General features: G+C 39.3%; 1 protein-coding gene across 10 annotated transcripts in view; it reads right to left on the bottom strand.

The window, feature by feature from the left end:
- ELF2 (E74 like ETS transcription factor 2) overlaps positions 1-26336 on the bottom strand; it is a 141969-nt gene that overhangs the window by 27900 nt on the left and 87733 nt on the right. For 8 of the 10 annotated variants that reach the window (XM_064285311.1, XM_064285314.1, XM_064285310.1 and 5 more), the window contains one exon: positions 850-963. In XM_064285311.1, the coding sequence (XP_064141381.1) occupies positions 850-963 (114 nt within the window). Of the gene's footprint in view, positions 1-849; positions 964-10323; positions 10575-26336 lie in introns of those variants that run through there. The other 2 variants (XM_010590565.3, XM_003410440.4) reach the window with 2 other exon arrangements.

Raw genomic sequence — 26336 nt, 5'->3', positions numbered from 1 at the left:
CTATGGATCACAATGGTCCAATCTGCAATTGATCATGCAGACGGTCCCAGGCAGCATTTCCTTCTGCTGTGCATGGGGACGCCATGAGTCAGGGGCTGACTTGATGGCAGCTAACAACATTCCACCACATACAATAATGTTGCTCCAACCACCTTCCCATACGCTGAATAATCAGGATATGGGACTCTTTAAGAGATGCAGTTAATACATACTACCGTGGATTAATATATTGACCAATAATGTCCTAATTTTCTTCTCATATAATACATGAGATTCCAAATAAAAAATATGGTTGCTCTTAGCACTTGTTGTAAATCCCTATGAGAAGAGGGCCAATCTTACTGTAACAAGTCAAAGTAACATTTTAAATTAGTACAAATTAAAATTAGGACAATATGACTATCAAGGGAAGTCTCAAAGAAAAAAAGGATCAAGGAAAAAAAAAACTCACAGACTGAAGGGAATATGAAGCTATCTCCTCTCTCCTTCATGGACGGTTCCCTGAGTTACTACCTATTCATCACCGAATAAACATGTGAAGGTGGTCAGGGGAGGCAGCTGCCTAGTCTGCCACGCTCCGAGGGATTACAAAGGCTACGGACATGGTACTGGAAGTGGCAGCACACGTTTAGCTATGATGACATTTTATGTATCATTTATTATGAAAATTAAGTTATTTAAAGTACTTAAGATTTGGGAACTTTGACAAGTAAAGATCAGTTGTTGCTTTCAATTCAATAGACTTTTGAGAATTCTGACAATCCCCTTGCATTAAAAACAAGAAAACCTTTGTTCTTGAAATATGAAGTGATGTTACATGTTTAATATAAAAATGAACAATTCACATACCAGGACTTCTTGAATCCCTCAAGCAGGTAGGAGATTCCATGTGAAGCAGGGCTTCAGCAGCTTCAATGGTCTTATCCGTACAGTGTGCATTACTGCTATGAACTGACGCTTCCACTGGGGAAAAAAAGTTCTACTCAATTAAAAAAGCACTTTAAGTACATTCACATTTGTTACTAAACACATTACTAAAGGAAAACACATTACTGAAAAATAAATATAAATTCACACCTATGTAAGTAACTCTAAATAAGCCACTGATATGTCTACATAATTTACAGAAATAATTTAAAAATCAAAGCAAGCCAGTACCTACACTTTGTAAAATGAATGTCGATTACAGAGCAACCAATGAGACTGATAAGAAATTACTGAGATGTTCCTACATTTTATCTAAAAGAAAACAATGAAAAATCCTTGAAATTTTAACACTGCAACAACTTTAGGCCAAAACTAACTGGGGTGGGGAGGGTGGGGAGAAGGACAGCTGTAGATGAACAATCCCACGAAATCAATGATATATTCTGATGTGCTCCAACTAAAGCCAAGGGATAGTACCTAGCAGAATCAGTCAGAAACACATCATATTTCTAATTTAATGATTCTGTTCAATTCTCACAGACTTTCCTAGGTAAACAAAAACTCTCTAGTCAGGGCTGCCTGGAGATGGATAACCACAGGCATTATTAGCTTTAGCTCCCGAGCACGTGGGAACTTTCTTCACAGTAACTTTGCTCTATTCTTTCTTCAGGACCTCACTGGACTTTGGTAGGCTTTTCCTAAGACATTTTAGAAAAAGAGTTTCCATGCTTCTGTGAACCTTTTCTAATTCTACCACCCTCTGTATCTCTTCTAGCACTTATTTTATGCTCTGCTTGATTAAGTTACTCATGAAACAGTAATGCTTCGCACCACAGCAGCTTGGTTTTCAGGTCCAAAACTGGAGTTCCAGCTTAACTTAACAGAGCTTAAGCCCCTATTTCCTTTTTTACAAAACAGGACTACGTATTACCTGTGAGAACTAAAAGTACAATGATTCCCACAAAACTTTGGGCAGTGCCTAACATATAGCTTAATAAACGGTGGTAACTGCTTATTTTAACACTCCTACATTATAAACTGTTTCAGGTCCAGGGGGCTATTTTAACTCATCTTTGTGTTTGCTGTAGTTCCTAACGTAAGATTCCCAAATAGTAGGCACACAAGTATTTCTTTTATGTATTGAATTTAAGGAAAACCCACCGACCTTTCAGGACAAACTTAAGAACTTATTATCCTAATAATAGATTGATCTCACGTCCTGACTTAAAATACTGAATAGTCTACTACAGAAATATGTAGTAGTTACCAATTTGATTGTCTCAAGATATCCCCCCCCCGCAAAGGAGCTAAAAGGAAACATTTACACAAATTTCATCAAACCATACTACAAACCCACAAGTTCTACATACTAAAAACATGCATCCTTTTAAATTGTTTCCAGGAAACTTTTAATTAAAAAATAAAAAGTCCACTTAGTCTCAGAACGCTCAAATGCTGGCGCCTCAGTCCTAAGCCCCAGCCGTGTGGACGGCATTTAGGAACACCCAGAGCTGGTTTTACCACCTGTCGCACATCACCCACACTCTCACCAAGGTGCCGGTTCTCTCCAGTTGCTCTTTCCATTTATGGAAATCTGCTCAAAGCTAAATGGTTCCAGAGAGGCAGCCAAACCTCTACGTAAATCTATCTTTAGGTGACCCTGCTTACTCTCATCTGCAGCTTCACTGAAGCAAAGGATGCGATCAGTCCTTCTAGCTCAACTTTAAGAAACTTAGTAAGTATAAAATATATTACCACTTGCAACTATTTTTTTCTAAGTCCCTCCCTACAATACTCACACTAAGGAATCTTTGAAAGCAACTTCTCAGGTTTTTGAAATTTATCCTAGGAACCTCATTCTCTTTAAAGTCGGCTTGTGTTGCAATTTAGCTGTTTTCTTAGGTGCTATTAATAAACCATCCTGGATAAATTAATTCCTTACATAATTGTATTAAGACACACCCTACAAACTCTACCATATTAAAACCAAGAGCTTCAAATATACAGCAACAGAATTTTATGAGATTTTCAAATGTTTTAAGATATAAACAAAATGAAATTTGCCTAAGGGTCACATATTATGCTGCCCTGAATTCTTAAGTAAGGTGCATTTCCAAAACCATCGTTTTATGGTTTCTTATGTCAGTGGAAGTTATTTCTTAAAAAATGTACTTTCTTGTTCGTACCTCCAATCCCAGCCTTCCCCACCCCTCAAAATTCAACATATTATCCCAGATATACTCTACAGATTAAAACAAGTTCATATAAACTTAAGAAAATTTACTTATTCATACTTTAAATGTAAAAGGATATGAATGTAAGATTATGCATAAATCTCTGAATTACCAACTAGAAGATCTATTACTCTTGGTAAACTCAGCACATGACATAAGGATTTACCATGTGTCAGCCCTGTGCTATGAACCAGGTATACAAGCGTGAATAAATCTCTAGCCTCATGAAGCATATACTAATAGTTCAGAGAGCATTAAAAACATAGCTGGAAGTAAAAAATTTCAAAGCTAAATAAAGGTGTAAGATAATTTAAAGGCACTCTGTAAACAAATTGTTAAGAAAGCACTTATTTCTCTTATTTTTGATGCTCACTCATTTTACCTGTTATCTTTATATACTTACACAAAACAAAAATGCTAAACACATTCAAACAAAAATCTGAGAGCCAAATCTCAGATCAATTTTTAAAATAATGTAGTGTCCACGAATACTTCACGTTTTTATGTAAGCACTCTTTACATAAGTCAACGAGTAACTTTTGATAACAGAAATTTATTCGAGTCTGTGTAAATTTTTGAAAACTTTTCAATACTAATTTGCTCAGATAAATAGTTCAAATAAAATTTTAAATTCCATACAATTCTTGAGAATAAACATGAATTTATTGGTATCGTTTAGCAGTATTATGCACGCTATAACCAAAAAACCAAACCCACTGCCGTCGAGTCGATTCCAACTCATAGCGACCCTACAGGACAGAGTACAACTGCCTGACAGAGTTTCCAAGGAGCGCCTGGCAGATCCGAACTGCTGACCTCTTGGTTGGCAGCTGTCGCACTTAACCACTACACCACCAGGGTTTCCATGCATGCTATAAGCAAAGATTAAAAAATAAATTTCCTTATTTCTTGCTTAATGCTTGATTGACTGTTATCTTTCTAGCCCTGCAGAGAAAAAAAAACAAGCAACTCACTTAAAAAACAAACAATGAAACTAAAGGTAATCTGACAGATGTCATTTTCTAGTCACCACTAGCTGGTGTTGCTGGTCAATATTACTTCGAGAAATAAATGCCTCAAATAAAATTTGAAAACAATTATAATTTAATTCATAGTGCAAAAAAAAAAATTGCTTATCCTTGCCTTTACTATAGATAAAAGTCTTCTTGTTTCATTTCTATCTTTCTAATCAAACTGTGTTTGTATGGTAGACTACTCCAGCCTCACTCAGCAGCTGTTACGGAATACCAAACTTGGTAAGTAAGTCTGACAAGAAGCATACCTCTCCGCTTTGCAGAAGAGAATGCTGGCAATGCCTTCAGTTCATAACAATGTTCTCAGGTCAAAAATAAAACTTAGTTTGCAAGTAACAGGAAAAAAAAGAGTGGGAAACAATTAGGTGGTGGTGGTATCCCCCAACAAGCAAGACCATGAACTACCACTACAAGGCCACCACTCAACTCCTGCACCTGACTGACCACAGCTCTCTGCTAATGCCCCAAGGCTCCAACAGTTACAGGTGAGAGAAGAACACAAATGAAAGAAGGAAGGACAAGAGGTAAAGGTCTGGGACTAGTGTAATTTTAAATCTTCCAGTAGCCACATTAAGCAAAATGGTGAAACTAATACCTTTTATTTAATCCAGTATTTCCAAAATATTGTCTTTTCCATATGTAACCAATATAAAAAAATTTTCCGTTGCTTTGGAATTTAAAAATTCAGTTTCTCAGCCACATTTCAAGTACTCAGTAGCCACATGTGGTTAGTGGCTACCATGGGGACCTGAACAAAGCTGTAAATCAGCTACCCTCAAACTTTTTTTGGTCAAAGGACCCTTTTACACTCAAATTATTTAGGAATACAGAGTTTTGTTTTTTAATAGATCTTCTTATAATTATATTTGAAATTACAACAGAAAATTTGAAGTATTTATTAATTCATTTTAAAATCAATAAGCCCACTACTTATAAACAGTACTTTTATGAAAAGTTCCTTTTCTAAAAGAAAAATAAAGGAGTAGCTTTGTTACAATGTTTGCAAAACTCTAACGTTTAATCTAATGGAAGACAGTGCATTCTCATTTTGCATTTTCATGCAATCTATTGTAATATCATGCCATGTAGCCTCTAGAAAATTCCTCCGTACACTTATGACAGTGAAAAGACCAGTAATAATGTCTTAGTATTATTTTGAAAACAGTTCTGACTTCATGAAATGAGTAGCCATCAACACTGATTCCAACTCAAGGCGACACCCCACGTGTCACAGCGTCAGCGTGTCACAGCAGAGCTGCACCCACAGGGTTTTTAACGACTGCTTTTCTGGAAGTAGGTCACCAGGCCTTTCTTCCATGTCACCTCTGGGTGGACTTGAAACTCCAACCTTTCAGTTAGCAGCTGAGTTCACCAATCGTTTGCATCACCCAGGGGTTCCTCTGACTGCCTAGACCCCTCTGAGTCCCCAGGCCATGTTTTAAGAACCACAGCTGTAATTTGTTATGAAATGTAACTAATAACAACCAAATTCTACGCTCACCTATATATAAACTTGAGCTTTTAAACATAAACATCTGTGTAGATGAAAATTTGTGATTCCATTTCCACAGTGAAACAGTATTTTGTCCACTTACCTACACAAAAGATTTTTTTAAAGTTTTTATAAGTATTTCTTTGCATCGTTTTGAAGATTTAAGATATAGATACATAAGAAGTTTAAACAGTTATCAAGAACACTCTCCTGACAGCCTTTTCCCACCAATCAATGTTTCTAAAAGATACCGTTTCACGTTGAATTATCCTCATTGACTCTGCTCACACTGACATTCTTTAACTCAGTTTTTACATAAATTGTAACACCAATGCTGCCATTAATTCTGAAGGGTAATTTCTTATAACACATTTTTAAAATAATTTTTAAAGCGAAATTAATGCCATTCCTCCAGTTTTATTTCAACACATGCTTCATCTTTTCACATACTGCTAAATTTAATTTTTTCAAGTTGATGACCTTTACAAGACTGACACTACCTCTTTCAACTTACAGTGAATGAGAAAATGTGATTTTCAGGTTCAAATTTCATGATGAACTTTGATAGACTAAACACATTTGTGTTGTCAGTAAAAACATTTAGGCTAAATTTCCCCTTTCCATTGAATAGCAGCCTTAAAGTAGAGCAAAACTTCTGGGGATGCTATTTCTCCAATTAAAAAAAAAAGAAAAAGAAAGTCAAGGTGAGTATACTTGAAAATAACGCAGAATATTTTAAATTGAAAATTTTCCAGAAAACCCAGACCATATATGTACACAACATTTTCACATAACCAGTAGGAAAGTTAACAGTGCTAGACATTCATTTTTGCCCCCCAAAAACCCCAAAAAACAAAAGCCTGGCTAAACCCACTGACATCAAGTCGATTCTGACCCGCAGTGTAGTAGAGCTGTCATCTTTTCAGAAGCAGACTGCCACATCTTTCTCCTGCAGAGCAGCTGGTCAGTTATAACCTCCAACCTTTCCGTTAGCAGCAGAGCGCTTTAACCGCTGTGCCACCAGGACTCTGTATAATAGGCTACATACACTAGAAATCAGCCTAAATTATTAAAAAAAAAAAACCCGTACATAGACTTATTCAACATACAAACAGGACCTCAAACTCTAACATGGCACGCATTTGTATTTTCAAAGATTGGCTAAAAAAAAATTAACCTCCCAGTCATGCATCAAGCAACCTTATAAAACCACAAGAACGTGTTGCCACTGAGTGGATTCGGACTCACGCGGCAACCCTATAGGTCAGAGTACAACTGCAGCACAGGGTTTCAAAGGAGCAGCTGGCAGAGTCCAACTACCCACCTTTTGGTTAGCAGTTGACCGCTTACTCATAGAGCCACCCAGGCTCCAGCAACCTCAGAGATACAGTCAAATCAAATGATGTAAAAAAATCCAATAAAGAGAAGCCTTCACTTTCCATTAAATATTTCTGAGCCACTTACAATTTTGGAACGTTGAAAGTTATCAGAGTCATCTAGTCAACCCTGTTCTCTTATGGAAAATGAAGCACCAAAGGATATAGTCACTAACATACAGCTAGTTTAGTGACAGCTAGATGTAGCTCGTCTCCTGACTTCAGAGCCTCATACATCATGTTGCCATTAGAAGTTTTATGAAATATCTCAGATTTTACTACAAAAATATTATGTACGTCAAAATGACAGTGATTTTAATAAGCAAGCTTATACAGCAATAAATAGGCACTATTTACTTTATCCTTTACTCCAACTTCTATGGCCGCAGAACTGTTTATCTGGTAGTGAAACAGCGCCCGTACATAGTATCTAAGCCTCTAAAATGAGGGAGGATACCTTATGTAGCAATAGTAGTGGTAATACCTACATTCCTTGTACTTGTTTAGAAATAACACTTACACTAACAATATTCAACTCAAAGCTTATCTCCTCTAGAAGTTTTCTTTAATATTAATCACCCAATACTAATCAACATATTACAGCAATCACTGTAGCTATATTAACATTCACATATTATACAGATTTTGATCTGTCTCACTTAACACTGTAAAATTTTTGTGAGAAAGAATTATGTCTAACACTTGCTTATCTTCCCCCTCCCCAAAAGCAAGATAAAAAGGTATCATTCTGTCCATTTTACAAAATAAAAATTTTACACCCAACATCACTGAAAATTAAAAAAAAAAATTAGCAGTAACAAAAACTATAAACGTGATTCTCCATTTGCTGGGCCACTTTTTCTCCCCAACGTTTGACTCATTAAATTAACCTTAGGTAAATTAGCAAACCTCTCTCGATTTCTCTTCTAAAATAGTGCTTGTAAAGGAGCTTCGAATTACAGGAACATGATTGAGAAAATACTTTTGAAACAACCATATGTAAAACACATTATTTACAAAACATTATTATCATCAAACGGAACTTCATTTTTTAAGGTTTGCATATACTAAAGAAATGTAATAGGACTAGTAAACTGTATTTAACCTTTTTGTAAACCCTTTTCAAAGAGAGAGAAAACATTTGTACTTTCAAACTGAGAACTGTCTCTATCCACTCAGAGCAAAGTACTCACAGGTTACATATAGTTTCACTGGTAATTCCGAAAGCTTGTGAAACATCTTCCATTGGCAAAATTAAGCCTTCTAACCTTTTACAGTTATCTTTTAAAAACTCTTACTGCAGGGGCTATTCTAAGGTTCTCTAGGCTTTCACAACCACTGAGACAGTATCTCTTTAAATGTACATGCTTAATACCCATGGAAATACCATCACCCCCAAAATTTATCAGTATCATTAATACCAATAACATAAAGTCAAAAGTTCTATCCCTTGATTCATATTATGATACCAATGGCCTAAAGATACACAAACCAAATTCTCATTGCGCTCTGCCTCTTATTCACTAAAACTTAAGTTCTTGATCTAAGCAGAAAATAACCGTCAGACAAATGGGTTTTAATGACAACTCAGTGATTTTTCCTTCGGGATCTTTGAGCCGTGTAGTATAACATTTTGCAAAAAAAAAAAGGTTAATCGCTTGGTGTATTATACAATACATTCGGTTGTATCACTCCAGAGTGAATTTAAAGCTCTGCTAAAATTAAAGAAACGTATCTTGTTTCTGCGATTTCCCCCTATCGAAGTGAATCACGCAGTTTCACCAATCAAACAATTACAAGCCCCCTACCTAAAAACAATGGGTGGAAAACAGAAGGTAAAATCTTTTACACATTAGGATTCGCTGGACGTTTCTCGTCCTCCTGTTTCCAATAATGGCGATACAAAACGGGACCCGGGGAAAACTACATGTACGTTCATTAATAACGTAAATTGCACTTAATCACTGCCACACCGATTCAGGGCCCTCACTGCGCAGACTATTAAGTAAAGCTGCTTTTTCCATGTAACCCAAGCCCGTGCCCTTCCGCTGCAGCAGCGGCGCTGCACATCCCCCACCCCTGCGGCCACTTCCGTGTTTACACTCCTCTTCCCTCCAATTCCATGCGTACATTGTCAGCTTCACTCCCGCCCAATCTCCATTGGCCCAGCGCAAACCCCTAGTCCCGCCCCCAGTAATCAACGTTCTTATTTGGACCGTCTCAGAGAGCAGATTGGAACCAGAGGCCTGTCAATCCCGTCTCTTCTGTCCTCTCCGCTGCGCTTCCGCTATGGTGGGAGGTTGGGGGGGAGGGGAAAGGGGGCAATTCCGTGCTGAGACTTCCCCAGGGCCGAGACTCCTTCCCGCCCGCCCCACTTCTTTACATTCACCCACTGTTTACAAAAACAAATGTTCTTCCCTGACACCCCAGCGCTCCAGGTCAGGGCTACAAAAAATATTCCGTGTCCTGCCCACTACCCCCCCGGAGAAAGAAAAAAAAAAAAAAAACAGGAGGGAAGGGGCATAAACCTAGTTTCTCCGTAAGCACCCCATTATATGAGGAAAGGCGGGCCCCTGAGACGAACACCATCCCGGTTACCTAACATTATTAAAATGACCCTTTCCAGAACCGTTACTCCTGAGGCTGCACAAGGTGGGGATGTGAGCGGGATCAGAGCTTTTTTTTTTTTTTTTTTTTTGGTGGGTGCTGGTCTGACCTATTCCGGGGCTGCCCGTCCATGCGGAAGTCATGATCTGCGGCCGAAGTCCGAAAGGCGAACGCGGCGAGGGCGGCCAGCGTTCACGGGAGAAGCCCGCCGCCCCCGACCGCCGGCAGCAGCGGCCTCTCCGGCCAGACAGCGTGGCAGGCGCAGCCGAAAGACAACAGCCTCACTCACTTCCTGGTTCCTCAGCAACTGGGGTGAAGCGCACAACTCGTCCGCCCCCGAGTCCCAACTTACCCGTGGCTGGGTTCTGCAGCACCCACCTCCAGCGCTCTGCTCGGCGGCTGCCTCCCCGCTCGCCAAACCCACCCAGAAGCGACAGCGCCAATTTCGAGGCAGGTTACACGCCAAGGTGATCACTTCCTGATTCGTCGCCTCCATTACTTCATTCACTACCCCCCTTTCCCCCGGCCGCCCCAGTGACTGAGATAGACACTGTACCCCCTTGCACTGACCGCTGAAAAGGAGTCACCCCGCTTTCTGTGCACCCCTTCTCCTGCTGCACCGATGCACAGGACCAAAGTTCCCCGATCCTTACCGGCCCGGATGAGCAAATCCAGCTGGTTCGTGGGTCCCTCATGCAGAGACGTCGCCATGTTTATCCCGGGGCTGGAGCTGCTGCTTCACATTGACTTCCACCGTGAGCAGCGGCGGCGGGGAGGAGGCGGAACCGCGGCCGGAGACACACGCCGCGCGCCGACCGACACACTCACGCACTCGCAGACACTCGGACGCCCGGATCCCTGCGCGTCCTCCGACAGGAAGCCGAGGCCGCCGCGCCTCCCGCCGCGGGGCCGAGAAACCCCACCACCTAACGGCAGCAGCGGGGGCGGCGGCAACAGCAGCAGAGGCGGCGGCGGCGGCGGCCGGGACTGGCAACGCGATCCTTCCGCCCCGCGCTCAGACAGGAAGTCCGGGCGGCCGCTCTGGAGAGCGCACACGACCGGCGGCGGGCAGACACCTGAGGCGGGGAGGTCGCTCCGGGAGCCGCAGCTGGGACTCTGCCCCTCCGCAGGAAGACGCGCGTTTACGCTCTGGGGAGGAAAGGTCTGCGATTGTGCCCCTCTGGAAAAGAGCCACTAATCAAATTTTCTTCCAGGAAGAGATGTAATAGCTAATCCCACAGCTGTAAATAAAGGTGGCTATTTAACCTGTTCTGGCCTTTTCAAAGCTTATGCTACGTGTAAAACGTTTATTTTAAAGAGCAGCATTTTAAAACAGGAACAACAAAAACTCATACCTAGAAAACATTTAAAAGCTTTACTTGGAAAGTAAGGAGCTTCCAACTACTTTGAGACCGACTTTCTTTTCCCTTTACAGAAGCCTCAGGAGAGTACACTGAACAAGTATTTAGTAAACAAGAGAACACGCCAACCTCTGGAAAATTAGCTTGTTGTCAGGGTGCCCTCCCAATCGGTTCTGACTCATAGCGACCCTACAGAGCGAAAACACTGCCCGGTCCTGTGCCGTCCTGATAATCATCGCTATGTTTGAGCCCATTAGATTAAACCAAAACCAAACCAAACCCAGTGCCGTTAAGTCGATTCCGACTCACAGCGACCCATTAGATTAGACTTCCCCAATTAGCTAGTCGTGAAATCCACGTACCCTTCCATTTCTATTTGGTTCATCTGAAAACCAGGGAACGTATTAATTTTATATCATCATCTACTTAAAGAAAAACCTTTTTGACAGAAACTAATCTTACTACAAGTACATATTAAAATATAATACCCAAAAAATGGCAGTAAGTTGCCATTTAGTGACTATTTATAGAAACTAATCTTACTACAAGTACATATTAAAATATAATACTCCCCAAAAAAAGAGGGCAATAAGTTGCCATTTAGTGACTATTTATAGAAATACATACAGGAAATCAGCGATGATGAAGATGAGGCTTCACTGAAACAAGAAAACTGTATCCTGGTTTCAGAATTCCGTAATATTAAAAAAAAGTATGAAACAAAATGTTGCCCTCAAGTTGCTTCTACACAAAATTTATGTGAAACAGTGCCTCCTACAGAATAAGTGCTGGGTATTTGCTGAATAAACACAAAAAAGAGATTTGGCAATTATAAATTTAAAATAACTGACAATTTTATGATCTGAATTATCTGAACCCTGCTAATAGTCTAGAGAAAGAAAATGTTCCCCAGTGGTAATATTAATGCAATATCCTTTTATAAAAAATTTGCTAGAAGTCAGTAGAGAGAACAGATTTACACAGCCCATGACCTTTCTTATTTCTTCTAATATTTATTTTCCCCTAGCCCTACCACCAACCCCTTTTCCCCCCAAAAAGAACCTACATGGCTTTTCCAAAGTACAATTTCCCTTTAACCAAATAAGAGTAAAATTTCCTGAAGTGGGTAAACTTTCCATGAATAGGAGAAAGGAACTATGTAACTGTTAGCCCTTACTTTTTATTTCTAATCGTTTTAAAATTAGGATCATCCACTGATAGGCATCATCTTACACTGAGACAGTAGCCATGTGCGGGATGCTAAGGAACCCTAAGGGGTGATTTCTGGCTTTAGGCCAGATAACAAATCTCAATTTCCACTCCTATCAGTCATTAGTTTTTCATGTATTCCGTTTAGAAGGGAAAAGAGTAACGTAAGCTAAGGTGTTTTTTTTTTTTCTGGAGGTGACAGATCAACTGGGCTTAAGAAGAATGAGTACTCTCTTCAATGTAAGAAAGAACTTTTACCTGTTTATTTGCTCCTTGAGATACATCTTAAGTAGTGAATAGTTTATGGATGTGTATTTTACTTTATTCTCTGTACATAAATATCCAAGACAGCCCTATAGTTTAAGCTCTAAGAGACCAGAAGCTGTATCTACTCCTGAAGAGAACCTGAAGTACTTACTGATGAAAATCATAGACTACAACCCTCAATATGGATTACACCTTAACATCAATCAAAAATCCTCACAACTAGACCAATAAGCAACATCATGATAAATGGAGAAAAGACTGAAGTTGTCAAGGATTTCATTTTACTTGGATTCACAATCAACATCCACGGAAGCAGCAGTCAAGAAATCAAATGACGTATTGCACTCAGCAAATCTGCCACAGAAGACCTCTTTAAAGTGTTAAAAAGCAAGTATGTCACTTTGAGGACTAAGATGCGCCTGACCCAAGCATGGTATTTTCAGTGGTCTCATATGCATATGAAAAACTGGATAACGAGTAAGGAGAACGTAAGAAGAACTGATGGCTTAGAATTTTGGTGTTGGCAAAGAATACTGAATATACCATGGACTAATGAAAAAACCTGTCGTGGAGGAAGTACAGCCAGAACACTCCTTAGAAGGGTGGCCTCCTGTACATACTTTGGACATGTTGTCAGAAGGGATCATTCCCTGGAGAAGGACATCATGCTTGGTAAAGTAGAGAGTCGGTGAAAAAGAGGAAGAACCTCAAGGAAATGGATTGACACAGTGGCTACAACAGTGGACTCAAGCATAACAATGATTGTGAGGATGGTGCACGACAGGGAAGTGTTTTGTTCTTTTGTACACAGGGTCACTCTGAGTCATAAGGAACTCAATGGAACCTAACAACAACACCCGTAACTAGGCTTTCAAAAGCCACCAATGCTTTTTAGAAACCAATAATACTGTACTGAGAATATCAAAAACAGGTAGGATGCTACTGGAAATATAAACTGGTATAAACTTTTAGGAAAGCAATCTGGCATTATATATCACAAGTCTTAAGAAAGGTTCATATTTCAGAAATATTTCAGGAATTTCATTTCTGAGACTTAGGCCTGAGAAAATAATCAAGACATTCAATGGATTTTTCTTTTTAAAATAATGTTTGATGAATTTTTAACATGAGAAAATACAGTGTAAATGTGGCAAGATTTAAATATATTTTCCCTACTCTATGTGACTCAAACCATGTACATGTGAGAGAGAAAGAGAGTGTGTATGTATGTGTGTGTGTTTATTCATCCATCCATCCGCGGGTGGTACAGATGCTCGGCTGCTAACCAAAAGGTTGGAGGTTGCAGTCCACGCAGTGGCACCTCAGAAGAAAGGCCTGGCGATATACTTCCAAAAAATCAGCCATTGAAAACCCTATGGGGCACAGTTCTACTCTGATACGTATGGGGCCGCCAGGAGTCGAAGTTGATGTGGAGGCAACTGGTGATATATGTTCTTCTTGTTCAGTGCTATTGAGTTGGTTCCAACTCATATGGACCCTATGTACAACATAACACTGCCCGGTCCTGTGCCATCCTCACAATCTTTGCTACGCTTGAGCCCACTGTTGTAGCCACTGTATCAATCCACGCTCAGCATTTTGATGGTATATATATGTCACGCAGTGGTTAAGTGCTTGGCGGCTAACTGAAAGGTTGGCGGTTCAAACCCCACCAGCCACTCCACGGAAGAAAAACATGGCAGTCTGCTTCCACAAAGATTACATACAGCCTTGGAAATCCTATGAGGAGGTTCTACTGTCCTACATGGTCACTATAAGCCAGAATCAACTGGACAGCAATGGGTTTGACTTTGTATGTACATACTTATCTGCATTTTCAAGTCTTCAACACTAAGCAGGTATTTATAAGCAGAATTTTAAAAAACAGAATAGGAATATTTAGGCTAATATGGTAGATATTTCAGAGCAAATTCATATTCTGCTAATAACATTATAGAAAGGTGTCCTCTGTATCAAAGTTATTGCTGTGTCCCACCAGCGGGAAGAAAAAAAAAGCTAACTCTTATTTAATGCTTACCAAATAGAAGTCACTATGCTCAACGCTTTGCCTTGTATTTTCCACTTATTCCTCCCTATGTTCCTCTGAAACAGATATTACTATTATGCTCATTTTATAGATGAGGAATCTAAAATTCCTTGCCTGAGGTCAGATAGTTAATGAGGGGCAGGATGGGATTTGAAACCAAGCACTCTGACTTCAGAGCCCTTAAACACTCCCAAGTACCAAAGTAACATTGCTTGTTTATCTGTTATGATGATTTAGTACCTATGGATTTCCTTGCCATAAATTTTTATATTCTTCCCTTCAAAAGGCAGAACCTAATCCCTCCCCTTTGAGTGTATGCTAGACTTCATAAAGCTCAGTAAAGCTGAAGTGATGGTGTGGAACTTCAGAAACCCTGTAGTAATAGGCACAGTGGCATTCTGCTTACTCTGTTCCTCTTGGGTCACAGCCACTTGCTCTTGGAGAAGTCAACTGCCATATTACGAATATACTCAACAGCTCTGTGGAGAGGTTCACGTGGCAAGGAACTCTGGCATCCTGCCAAGAGCCATGTGTCTCAGCTCTCTTGGAGACAGGCCCCTCCTCTCTTGCCCTAACCAAGCCTTCAGATAACTCCAGCCTTGGCTAACAGATTGCAACCTCATCAAAGACCCTAAACCAGAACAATCCAGCTAAGCCACTCCCTAGATCTTTAACCACAAAAACTGTGACATAATGCTTGTTGTTCTAAAGTACTGCTAAATCTATCTAGCAATAGATAATACAGGGAAACCAATTAAATAAACCCAAACCAGCTGCTATGGAGTTGATTCCAACTCATGGCGAACCCATGTGTACACCATAGAACTGCTCCACAGGGTTTTTGAGGCTGTGACCTTTCCAGAGTAGAGGTATCTTCAGGTGTACCTCTTGGGTGAGTTCAAACCGCCAACCTTTCAGTTAGTAGTTGAACACTTAATCATTTGTGCAGGAGGAAGGGACAATTTAAACTCCCAACCTGGCGTATCTTATTCACAGCTTGGAGGAAAAAAGGCTGAAGTTTATAAATGCCCTGTAACTTTCAGCTACAGAGTCCTGTGCAGCTCTTTTCATTAAGTCTTTATAGTCTGGGCATCAACTCTTTCATCTTCCAATCTCTGCATTTTGTAAACAATTCTTTATTAATATAAATCTTTATAATTAAAGTCTGTGAGGGTCAACAAGCTGGAATCAGGTGATTCAGGATCATTAAGGAAAGCTTAGGGGCCCTAGTGGTGCAGAGGTTAAGTGCTTGGCTGCTAACTGAAAGGTGGGCAGTTCAAACCTACCCGCCATCTCGAGGGAGAGATATGTGGCGATCTGCTTCCATAAAGATTACAGCCTTGGAAACCCTATGAGGCAGTTCTACTCGGGTCCTATAGGGTCACTGTATGAGCTGGAATCGACAGCAACAGGTTTTGTGTGTGTGTGTGTGTGTGTGTGTGGTTTAAGTAAAGCTTGGTTCATTAACATTAGATAATAGATAACAGACAAAGGAGTGCAGTCCACAGACTGGAAAAAAGAGGAATTATTTCATGTTTTCTACTAATATTTAATTCTGTGTGTGAAGTTTCTTATAATGCTGATCTGTTTTACTTAATAGGTTTATAAAACATTAAGATGAAAATGTCTGAAACTATAGTTACATAGTCATCCATTTATCCAACAAATCATTACCCAAGACCTACTCTGTGTGACTTCCTGTCCTAGAAGGCAGTTACTATCAGTGACTTCCTGTCCTAGAAGGCAGTTACTATCAGTGACTTCCTGTCCTAGAAGGCAGTTACTATCAGTGACTTCCTGTCCTAGAAGGCAGTTACTATCAGTGACTTCCTGTCCTAGAAGGCAGTTACTATCAGTGACTTCCTGTTCTAGAAGGCAGTTACTATCAGTGACTTCCTGTCCTAGAAGGCAGTTACTATCACTATCCAGTATTAGTGAATTAGGTGACCAGAGGAAAAATTAAACCCTCTCAATCTGCAGAGAACCAGCATCAGGGGTGAAATTCTTAAAGACAGTATGATAAGTGTCATGGCTACTTTTAGATTCTCAAAGAAGTCCAGAGCTCCCAAAAGTTATTTTATTCTAAGTTATCTTATTATATGCTAACAACATTTCAGGGCATGGATCATGAAAATCCTATTAGTGCAGGTCCAGTATGCACCATTTTTGAAGACTGATGACTTGCCTTAGATTCTTGTTTTTTTGCACTCTACTTAAGTTCTTTCTGGGCCAGACTCTCCTGAGCTTGTTGATTCTTCACTTTCTGATTGATACTAGACAAAACACTGCTTCCAATTCTTAGCGCATGTCACCTAAATATTGCAGCTAGTCTTTTTTAATGGATGTTACACAAACAACTGTTTTCCAATAGCATTAAGCACTCATATGTGCATGACACTCTATAAGGTGAGTTAAAATAGTTAACGATCTCTATTTTAAATAACATTTATGACAACCGATTTCAAGGGCTTGGGCCCTTTAGCAATTATCATTAGAGAATATATAATATCTTTAATACACTGGAAAAATTTCTTTAAATTCCTGTGAAACTTTATAAGGACTAATACATTATTATTTAGCATGTGTATGAAAAAATTACAATGGCATTTTTAACTAAAATGTATTATAACTATGTCAAATTCCATTTTGATTAATTCCAAATGGAATATTTTTAAGAGAGGGGAATATTCAAATTAACTCATTTATTACCCTCTTTTTATAGCATAGCTCCTACACCACACCCATTGAAAAGTTCTTCAGAAGCTGACACTGTGCTTTTAATTACCAAACCTAGTGACCACTTCATCTGACTCTGCTTCTCCAAACAAATGACATTACTGACCACTCCTTATTAAAGCCCTTCCACTCATTTGATTTTCATGATAAACTGTCTGGCTTTGTGTTTTTCCTATTTCGTTTCGGTTGCCTTTACCCACTTCTAGGCCAGATGCTGTGGACTAGAATCTCCAACCTTTTGGTTAGTACCACCCAGGTATTCCTAAACCTACTTCTATACAACTCTTAAATGTGACTGTTCTCCCCAAAGTGTTATCCTTAGCTGCCTTCTCTTTTCATTCTCCACTCTCTCCTAAATGCTACTGTCCATTCACCCCCAGGGTTTTTAATATTATCTCTACACTGATTCTAAAATCAGCAGCTACAGTCTGGACTTATTTTTTTTAATGCTCTAGATACTAATTTCCAGTTGTACGGTAAACATCTCTATTTGGAGGGCCACTGGTACTTTAATGTCTTTTATCTACAAATTCCTCCCTTTGTTTCCTCTATCAATAACATCACCATCTTTCCAGGCTAGAAATCTTGAGTCCTCTAAGTTCCTACTTTAAAGAGTCATCTCTTACGATTTTTGAGGGAGATTTAGAACATACAGGAAACTAAAGAAAATAATATAATAAATACCCGTGTTCCCATCACCAAGAATCAACAACTATTAACATTTTGCTATTTGTGCTTTAAGGGTTTTTTTTTTTCCTTTTAAAAAAAGAATACAGATAAAGGTAACATCTTTATGTATACATCTATGTATGTATGTATGTTTGCATATATCCCCGAAAGATATACAGTATTATTTTACATGCTTTGCTTACATAAATGCCATTATACTCTACATACCGTTCTAAAATCTACTTTTTTCATTCAAGATTTGCAATCTATCTATGTTGGTATATGTAAATGTTAGCTTACACTTTTTTTTTTTAATTAACTTTTATTGAGCTTCAAGTGAACGTTTACAAATCAAGTCAGTCTGTCACATATAAATTAATATACATCTTACTCCTTACTCCCACTTGCTCTCCCCCTGACGAGTCAGCCCTTCCAGTCTCTCCTTTCGTGAAAACTTTGCCAGCCTCCAACTCTCTCTATCCTCCCATCCCCCCTGTAGACAGGCGATGCCAACACAGTCTCAAGCGTCCACCTGATATAATTAGCTCACTCTTCATCAGCATCTCTCTCCCACCCACTGTCCAGTCCCTTTCATGTCTGATGAATTGTCTTCGGGGTTGGTTCCCGTCCTGAGCCAACAGAAAGTTTGGGGACCATGACCGCCGGGATTCCTCTAGTCACAGCCAGACCATTAAGTATGGTCTTTTTATGAGAATTTGGAGTCTACATCCCACTGATCTCCTTCTCCCTCAGGGGTTCTCTATTGTGCTCCCTGTGAGGGCAGTCATCGATTCTGGCCGGGCACCAACTAGTTCTTCTAGTCTCAAGATAATGTAGGTCTCTGGTTCATGTGGCCCTTTCTGTCTCTTGGGCTCTTAGTTGTCGTGTGACCTTGCTGTTCTTCATTTTCCTTTGCTCCAGGTGGATTGAGACCAATTGATGCATCTCAGATGGCCGCTTGTTAGCATTGAAGACCCCAGACGCCACATTTCAAAGTGGGATGCAGAATTATTTCATCATAGAATTATTTTCCCAATTGACTTAGAAGTCCCCTTAAACCATGGTTCCCATACCCCTGCCCTTGCTCCGCTGACCTTTGAAGTATTCCGTTTATCCCGGAAACTTCTTTGCTTTTGGTCCAGTCCAGTCCAGTTGAGCTGACCTTCCATGTATTGAGTGTTGTCTTTCCCTTCACCTAAAGCAGTTCTTATCTGCTAATCAATCAGTAAAACACCCTCTCCCTCCCTCCCTCCCTCGTAACCACAAAAGTATGTGTTCTTCTCAGTTTATACTATTTCTCAAGATCTTATAATAGTGGTCTTATACAATATTTGACCTTTTGCCTCTGACTAATTTCGCTCAGCATAATGCCTTCCAGGTTCCTCCATGTCATGAAATGTTTCACAGATTTGTCACTGTTCTTTATCGATGCTTAGTATTCCATTGTGTGAATATACCACAATTTATTTAACCATTCATCCGTTGATGGACACCTTGGTTGCTTCCAGCTTTTTGCTATTGTAAACAGAGCTGCAATAAACATGGGTGTGCATATAACTGTTTGTGTGAAGGCTCTTGTTTCTCTAGGGTATATTCCCAGGAGTGGGATTTCTGGGTTGTATGGTAGTTCCATTTCTAACTGTTTAAGATAACGCCAGATAGATTTCCAAAATGGTTGTACCATTTTACATTCCCACCAGCAGGGTATAAGAGTTCCAATCTCTCCGCAGCATCTCCAACATTTATTATTTTGTGTTTTTTGGATTAATGCCAGCCTTGCTGGAGTGAGATGGAATCTCATCATAGTTTTAATCTGCATTTCTCTAATGGCTAATGATCGTGAGCATTTTCTCATGTATCTGTTAGCTGCCTGAATATCTTCTTTAGTGAAGTGTGTGTTCATATCCTTTGCCCACTTCTTGATTGGGTTCTTTTTTTTTTTTTTAATTAACTTTTATTAAGCTTCACGTGAACGTCTACAAATCCAATCAGTCTGTCACATATAAGTTTACATACATCTTACTCCGTACTCCCACTTGCTCTCCCCCTATTGAGTCAGCCCTTTCGGTCTCTCCTTTCGTGACAATTTTGCCAGCTTCCCTCTCTCTCTATCTTCCCATCCCCCCTGCAGACAAGAGATGCCAACACAATCTCAAGTGTCCACCTGATATAATTAGCTCACTCTTCCTCAGCATCTCTCTCCCACCCACTGACCAGTCCCTTTCATGTCTGATGAGTTGTCTTCGGGGATGGTTCCTGTCCTGTGCCAACAGAAGGTCTGGGGACCATGGCCGCCGGGACTCCTCCAGTCTCAGTCAGATCATTAAGTATGGTCTTTTTATGAGAATTTGGGGTCTGCATCCCACAGATCTCCTGCTCCCTCAGGAGCTCTCTGTTGTGCTCCCTGTCAGGGCAGTCATCGACTGTGGCCGGGCACCAACTAGTTCTTCTGGTCGCAGGATGATGTAGGTCTCTGGTTCATGTGGCCCTTTCTGTCTCTTGGGCTCTTAGTTGTCGTGTGACCTTGCTGTTCTTCATTTTCCTTTGCTCCAGGTGGATTGAGACCAATTGATGCATCTCAGATGGCCGCTTGTTAGCATTGAAGACCCCAGACGCCACATTTCAAAGTGGGATGCAGAATGTTTTCATAATAGAATTATTTTCCCAATTGACTTAGAAGTCCCCTCAAGCCATGTTCCCCAGACCCCCACCCTTGCTCCGCTGACCTTTGAAGCATTCATTTTATCCCGGAAACTTCTTTGCTTTTGGTCCAGTCCAATTGAGCTGACCTTCCATGTATTGAGTGTTGTCTTTCCCTTCACCTAAAGCAGTTCTTATCTACTGATTAATCAATAAAAAACCCTCTCCCTCCCTCCCTCCCTCCCCACTTCGTAACCACAAAAGTATGTGTTCTTCTCAGTTTTTACTATTTCTCAAGATCTTATAATAGTGGTCTTATACAATATTTGTCCTTTTGCCTCTGACTAATTTCGCTCAGCATAATGCCTTCCAGGTTCCTCCATGTTATGAAATGTTTCACAGATTCGTCACTGTTCTTTATCGATGCGTAGTATTCGATTGTGTGAATATACCACAATTTATTTACCCATTCATCCGTTGATGGACACCTTGGTTGCTTCCAGCTTTTTGCTATTGTAAACAGAGCTGCAATAAACATGGGTGTGCATATATCTGTTTGTGTGAAGGCTCTTGTATCTCTAGGGTATATTCCGAGGAGTGGGATTTCTGGGTTGTATGGTAGTTCTATTTCTAACTGTTTAAGATAACGCCATATAGATTTCCAAAGTGGTTGTACCATTTTACATTCCCACCAGCAGTGTATAAGAGTTCCAATCTCTCCGCAGCCTCTCCAACATTTATTCTTTTGTGTTTTTTGGATTAATGCCAGCCTTGTTGGTGTGAGATGGAATCTCATCGTAGTTTTAATTTGCATTTCTCTAATGGCTAATGATCGAGAGCATTTTCTCATGTATCTGTTGGCTGCTTGAATATCTTCTTTAGTGAGATGTGTGTTCATATCCTTTGCCGACTTCTTGATTGGGTTGTTTGTCTTTTTGTGGTTGAGTTTTGACAGAATCATGTAGATTTTAGAGATCAGATGCTGGTCGGAGGTGTCACAGCTGAAAATTCTTTCCCAGTCTGTAGGTGGTCTTTTTACTCTTTTGATGAAGTCTTTAGATGAGCATAGGTGTTTGATTTTTAGGAGCTCCCAGTTATCGGGTTTCTCTTCGTCATTTTTGGTAATGTTTTGTATTCTGTTTATGCCTTGTATTAGGGCTCCTAATGTTGTCCCTATTTTTTCTTCCATGATCTTTATCGTTTTAGTCTTTATGTTTAGGTCTTTGATCCACTTGGAGTTAGTTTTTGTGCATGGTGTGAGATATGGGTCCTGTTTCATTCTTTTGCAAATGGATATCCAGTTATGCCAGCACCATTTGTTAAAAAGACTATCTTTTCCCCAATTAACTGACACTGGTCCTTTGTCAAATATCAGCTGCTCATACGTGGATGGATTTATATCTGGGTTCTCAATTCTGTTCCATTGGTCTATGTGCCTGTTGTTGTACCAGTTCCAGGCTGTTTTGACTACCGTGGCTGTATAATACCTTCTGAAATCAGGTAGAGTGAGGCCTCCCACTTTCTTCTTCTTTTTCAGTAATGCTTTGCTTATCCGGGGCTTCTTTCCCTTCCATATGAAATTGGTGATTTGTTTCTCTATCCCCTTAAAATATGACATTGGAATTTGGATCGGAAATGCGTTATATGTATAGATGGCTTTTGGTAGAATAGACATTTTTACTATGTTAAGTCTTCCTATCCGTGAGCAAGGTATGTTTTTCCACTTAAGTATGTCCTTTTGAATTTCTTGTAGTAGAGCTTTGTAGTTTTCTTTGTATAGGTCTTTTACATCCTTGGTAAGATTTATTCCTAAGTATTTTATCTTCCTGGGGGCTACCGTGAATGGTATTGATTTGGTTATTTCCTCTTCGATGTTCTTCTTGTTGATGTAGAGGAATCCAAGTGATTTTTGTATGTTTATCTTCTAACCTGAGACTCTGCCAAACTCTTCTATTAGTTTCAATAGTTTTCTGGAGGATTCCTTAGGGTTTTCTGTGTATAAGATCATGTCATCTGCAAATAGAGATAATTTTACTTCCTTCTTGCCAATCCGGATGCCCTTTATTTCTTTGTCTAGCCTAATTGCCCTGGCTAGGACTTCTAGCACGATGTTGAATAAGAGCAGTGATAAAGGGCATCCTTGTCTGGTTCCTGTTCTCAAGGAAAATGCTTTCAGGCTCTCTCCATTTAGAGTAATGTTGGCTGTTGGCTTTGCATAGATGCCCTTTATTATGTTGAGGAATTTTCCTTCAATTCCTATTTTGGTGAGAGTTTTTATCATAAATGGGTGTTGGACTTTGTCGAATGCCTTTTCTGCATCTATTGATAAGATCATGTGGTTTTTGTCTTTTGTTTTATTTATGTGGTGGATTACATTAATGGTTTTTCTGATATTAAACCAGCCTTGCATACCTGGTATAAATCCCACTTGGTTGTGGTGAATTATTTTTTTGATATGTTGTTGAATTCTATTGGCTAGAATTTTGTTGAGGATTTTTGCATCTATGTTCATGAGGGATATAGGTCTGTAATTTTCTTTTTTTGTAATGTCTTTACCTGGTTTTGGTATCAGGGAGATGGTGGCTTCATAGAATGAGTTGGGTAGTATTCCGTCATTTTCTATGCTTTGAAATACCTTCAGTAGTAGTGGTGTTAACTCTTCTCTGAAAGTTTGGTAGAACTCTGCAGTGAAGCCGTCCGGGCCAGGGCTTTTTTTTTGTTGGGAGTTTTTTGATTACCGTTTCAATCTCTTTTTTTGTTATGGGTCTATTTAGTTGTTCTACTTCTGAATGTGTTAGTTTAGGTAGGTAGTGTTTTTCCAGGAATTCATCCATTTCTTCTAGGTTTGCAAATTTGTTAGAGTACAATTTTTCATAATAATCTCATATGATTCTTTTAATTTCAGTTGGGTCTGTTGTGATGTGGCCCTTCTCGTTTCTTATTCGGGTTATATGTTTCCTTTCCTGTATTTCTTTAGTCAGTCTAGCCAATGGTTTATCAATTTTGTTAATTTTTTCAAAGAACCAGCTTTTGGCTTTGTTAATTCTTTCAATTGTTTTTCTGTTCTCTAATTCATTTAGTTCAGCTCTAATTTTTATTATTTCTTTTCTTCTGCTGCCTGATGGATTCTTTTGTTGCTCAGTTTCTATTTGTTCAAGTTGTAGGGACAGTTCTCTGATTTTGGCTCTTTCTTCTTTTTGTACGTGTGCATTTATCGATAGAAATTGGCCTCTGAGCACTGCTTTTGCTGTCTCCCAGAGGTTTTGATAGGAAGTATTTTCATTCTCGTTGCATTCTATGAATTTCCTTATTCTCTCCTTGATGTCTTCTATAACCCAGTCTTTTTTCAGGAGGGTATTGTTCATTTTCCAAGTATTTGATTTCTTCTCCCTAGTTTTTCTGTTATTGATTTCTAGTTTTATTGCCTTGTGGTCTGAGAAGATGCTTTGTAATATTTCGATGTTTTGGATTCTGCAAAGGTTTGTTTTATGACGTAGTATATGGTCTATTCTAGAGAATGTTCCATGTGCGCTAGAAAAAAAAGTATACGTTGCAGCAGTTGAGTGGAGAGTTCTATGTATAAGTCAATGAGGTCAAGTTGGTTGATTGTTGTAAGTAGGTCTTCCGTGTCTCTATTGAGCTTCTTACTGGATGTCCTGTCCTTCTCCGAAAGTCGTGTGTTGAAGTCTCCTACTATAATTGTGGAGGTGTCTATCTCACTTTTCAGTTCTGTGAAAATTTGATTTATGTATCTTGCAGCCCTGTCATTGGGTGCATAAATATTTAATATGGTTATGTCTTCCTGATCAATTGTCCCTTTTATCATTATGTAGTGTCCTTCTTTATCCTTTGTGGTGGATTTAAGTCTAAAGTCTATTTTGTCAGAAATTAATATTGCTACTCCTCTTCTTTTTTGCTTATTGTTTGCTTGATATATTTTTTTCCATCCTTTGAGTTTTAGTTTGTTTGTGTCTCTAAGTCTAAGGTGTGTCTCTCGTAGGCAGCATATAGACAGATCATGTTGCTTTATCCAGTCCGAGACTCTCTGTCTCTTTATTGGTGCATTTAGTCCATTTACATTCAGCGTAATTATAGATAAATAAGTGTTTAGTGTTGTCATTTTGATGCCTTTTTATGTGTGTTGTTGACAATTTCATTTTTCCACATACTTTTTTGTGCTGAGACTTTTTCTTAGTAAATTGTAAGATCCTCATTTTCGTACTGTTTGACTTTATGTTTGTTGAGTCGTTACGTTTTTCTTGGCTTTTATCTTGAGTTATGGAGTTGTTATACCTCTTTGTGGTTACCTTATTATTTACCCCTATTTTTCTAAGTAAAAACCTAACTTGTATTGTTCTATATCGCCTTGTATCATTCTCCATATGGCAGTTCTATGCCACCTGTATTTAGTCCCTCTTTTTGATTATTGTGATCTTTTACATATTGACTTTAGTGATTCCCTGTTATGACCAATTTTTTTTTTTTAATTAATCTTAATTTGTTTTTGTGATTTCCCTATTTGAGTTGATATCAGGATGTTCTGTTTTGTGACCTTGTGTTGTGCTGGTATCTGATATTATTGGTTTTCTGACCAAACAATATCCTTTAGTATTTCTTGTAGCTTTGGTTTGGATTTTGCAAATTCTCTAAACTTGTGTTTATCTGTAAATATCTTAATTTCGCCTTCATATTTCAGAGAGAGTTTTGCTGGATATATGATCCTTGGCTGGCAGTTTTTCTCCTTCAGTGTTCTGTATATGTCGTCCCATTCCCTTCTTGCCTGCATGGTTTCTGCTGAGTAGTCTGAACTTACTCTTATTGATTCTCCCTTGAAGGAAACCTTTCTTTTCTCCCTGGCTGCTTTTAGAATTTTCTCTTTATCTTTGGTTTTGGCGAGTTTGATGATAAATATGTCTTGGTGTTTTTCTTTTTGGATCAATCTTAAATGGGGTTCGATGAACATCTTGGATAGATATCCTTTCGTCTTTCATGATGTCAGGGAAGTTTTGTGTCAGGAGATCTTCAGCTATTTTCTCTGTGTTTTCTGTCCTCCCTCCCTCTTCTGGGACTCCAATCACACGCAAGTTATCCTTCTTGATAGAGTCCCACGTGATTCTTCAGGTTTCTTCATTTTTTTTAATTCTTTTATCTGATTTTTTTTCAGCTATGTTGGTGTTAATTCCCTGGTCCTCCAGATTTCCCAGTCTGCATTCTAATTGTTCGAGTCTGCTCCTCTGACTTCCTATTGCGTTGTCTAATTCTGTAATTTTATTGTTAATCTTTTGGATTTCTACATGCTGTCTCTCTATGGATTCTTGCAACTTATTAATTTTTCCACTATGTTCTTGAATAATCTTTTTGAGTTCTTCAACTGTTTTATCAGTGTGTTCCTTGGCTTTTCTGCAGTTTGCCTTATTTTGTTTCTGATGTCTTGAAGCATTCTGTAAATTAGTTTTTTACATTCTGTATCTGATAATTCCAGGATTGTATCTTCATTTGGGAAAGATTTTGATTCTTTTGTTTGGGGGGTTGGAGAAGCTGTCATGGTCTGCTTCTTTATGTGGTTTGATATGGACTGCTGTCTCCGAGCCATCACTGGGAAACTAGTTTTTCCAGAAAATCAGCTGATTGGGATGCTGGCTCCAGGCTCCGAAAACAGTCGCTGCTTCCCCGTATTTGTTCGTTTTCCGTCTCTAAATCTGTGTCTGTTGTTCAGGGTTCGTAGATTGTTATGTAT

The sequence above is a fragment of the Loxodonta africana genome, chromosome 5, assembly GCF_030014295.1.
Source record: "Loxodonta africana isolate mLoxAfr1 chromosome 5, mLoxAfr1.hap2, whole genome shotgun sequence".
Taxonomy (NCBI): domain Eukaryota; kingdom Metazoa; phylum Chordata; class Mammalia; order Proboscidea; family Elephantidae; genus Loxodonta; species Loxodonta africana.
Note: the sequence above shows the minus strand (reverse complement) of the source record. Positions and strands in the feature narration are given on the sequence as shown.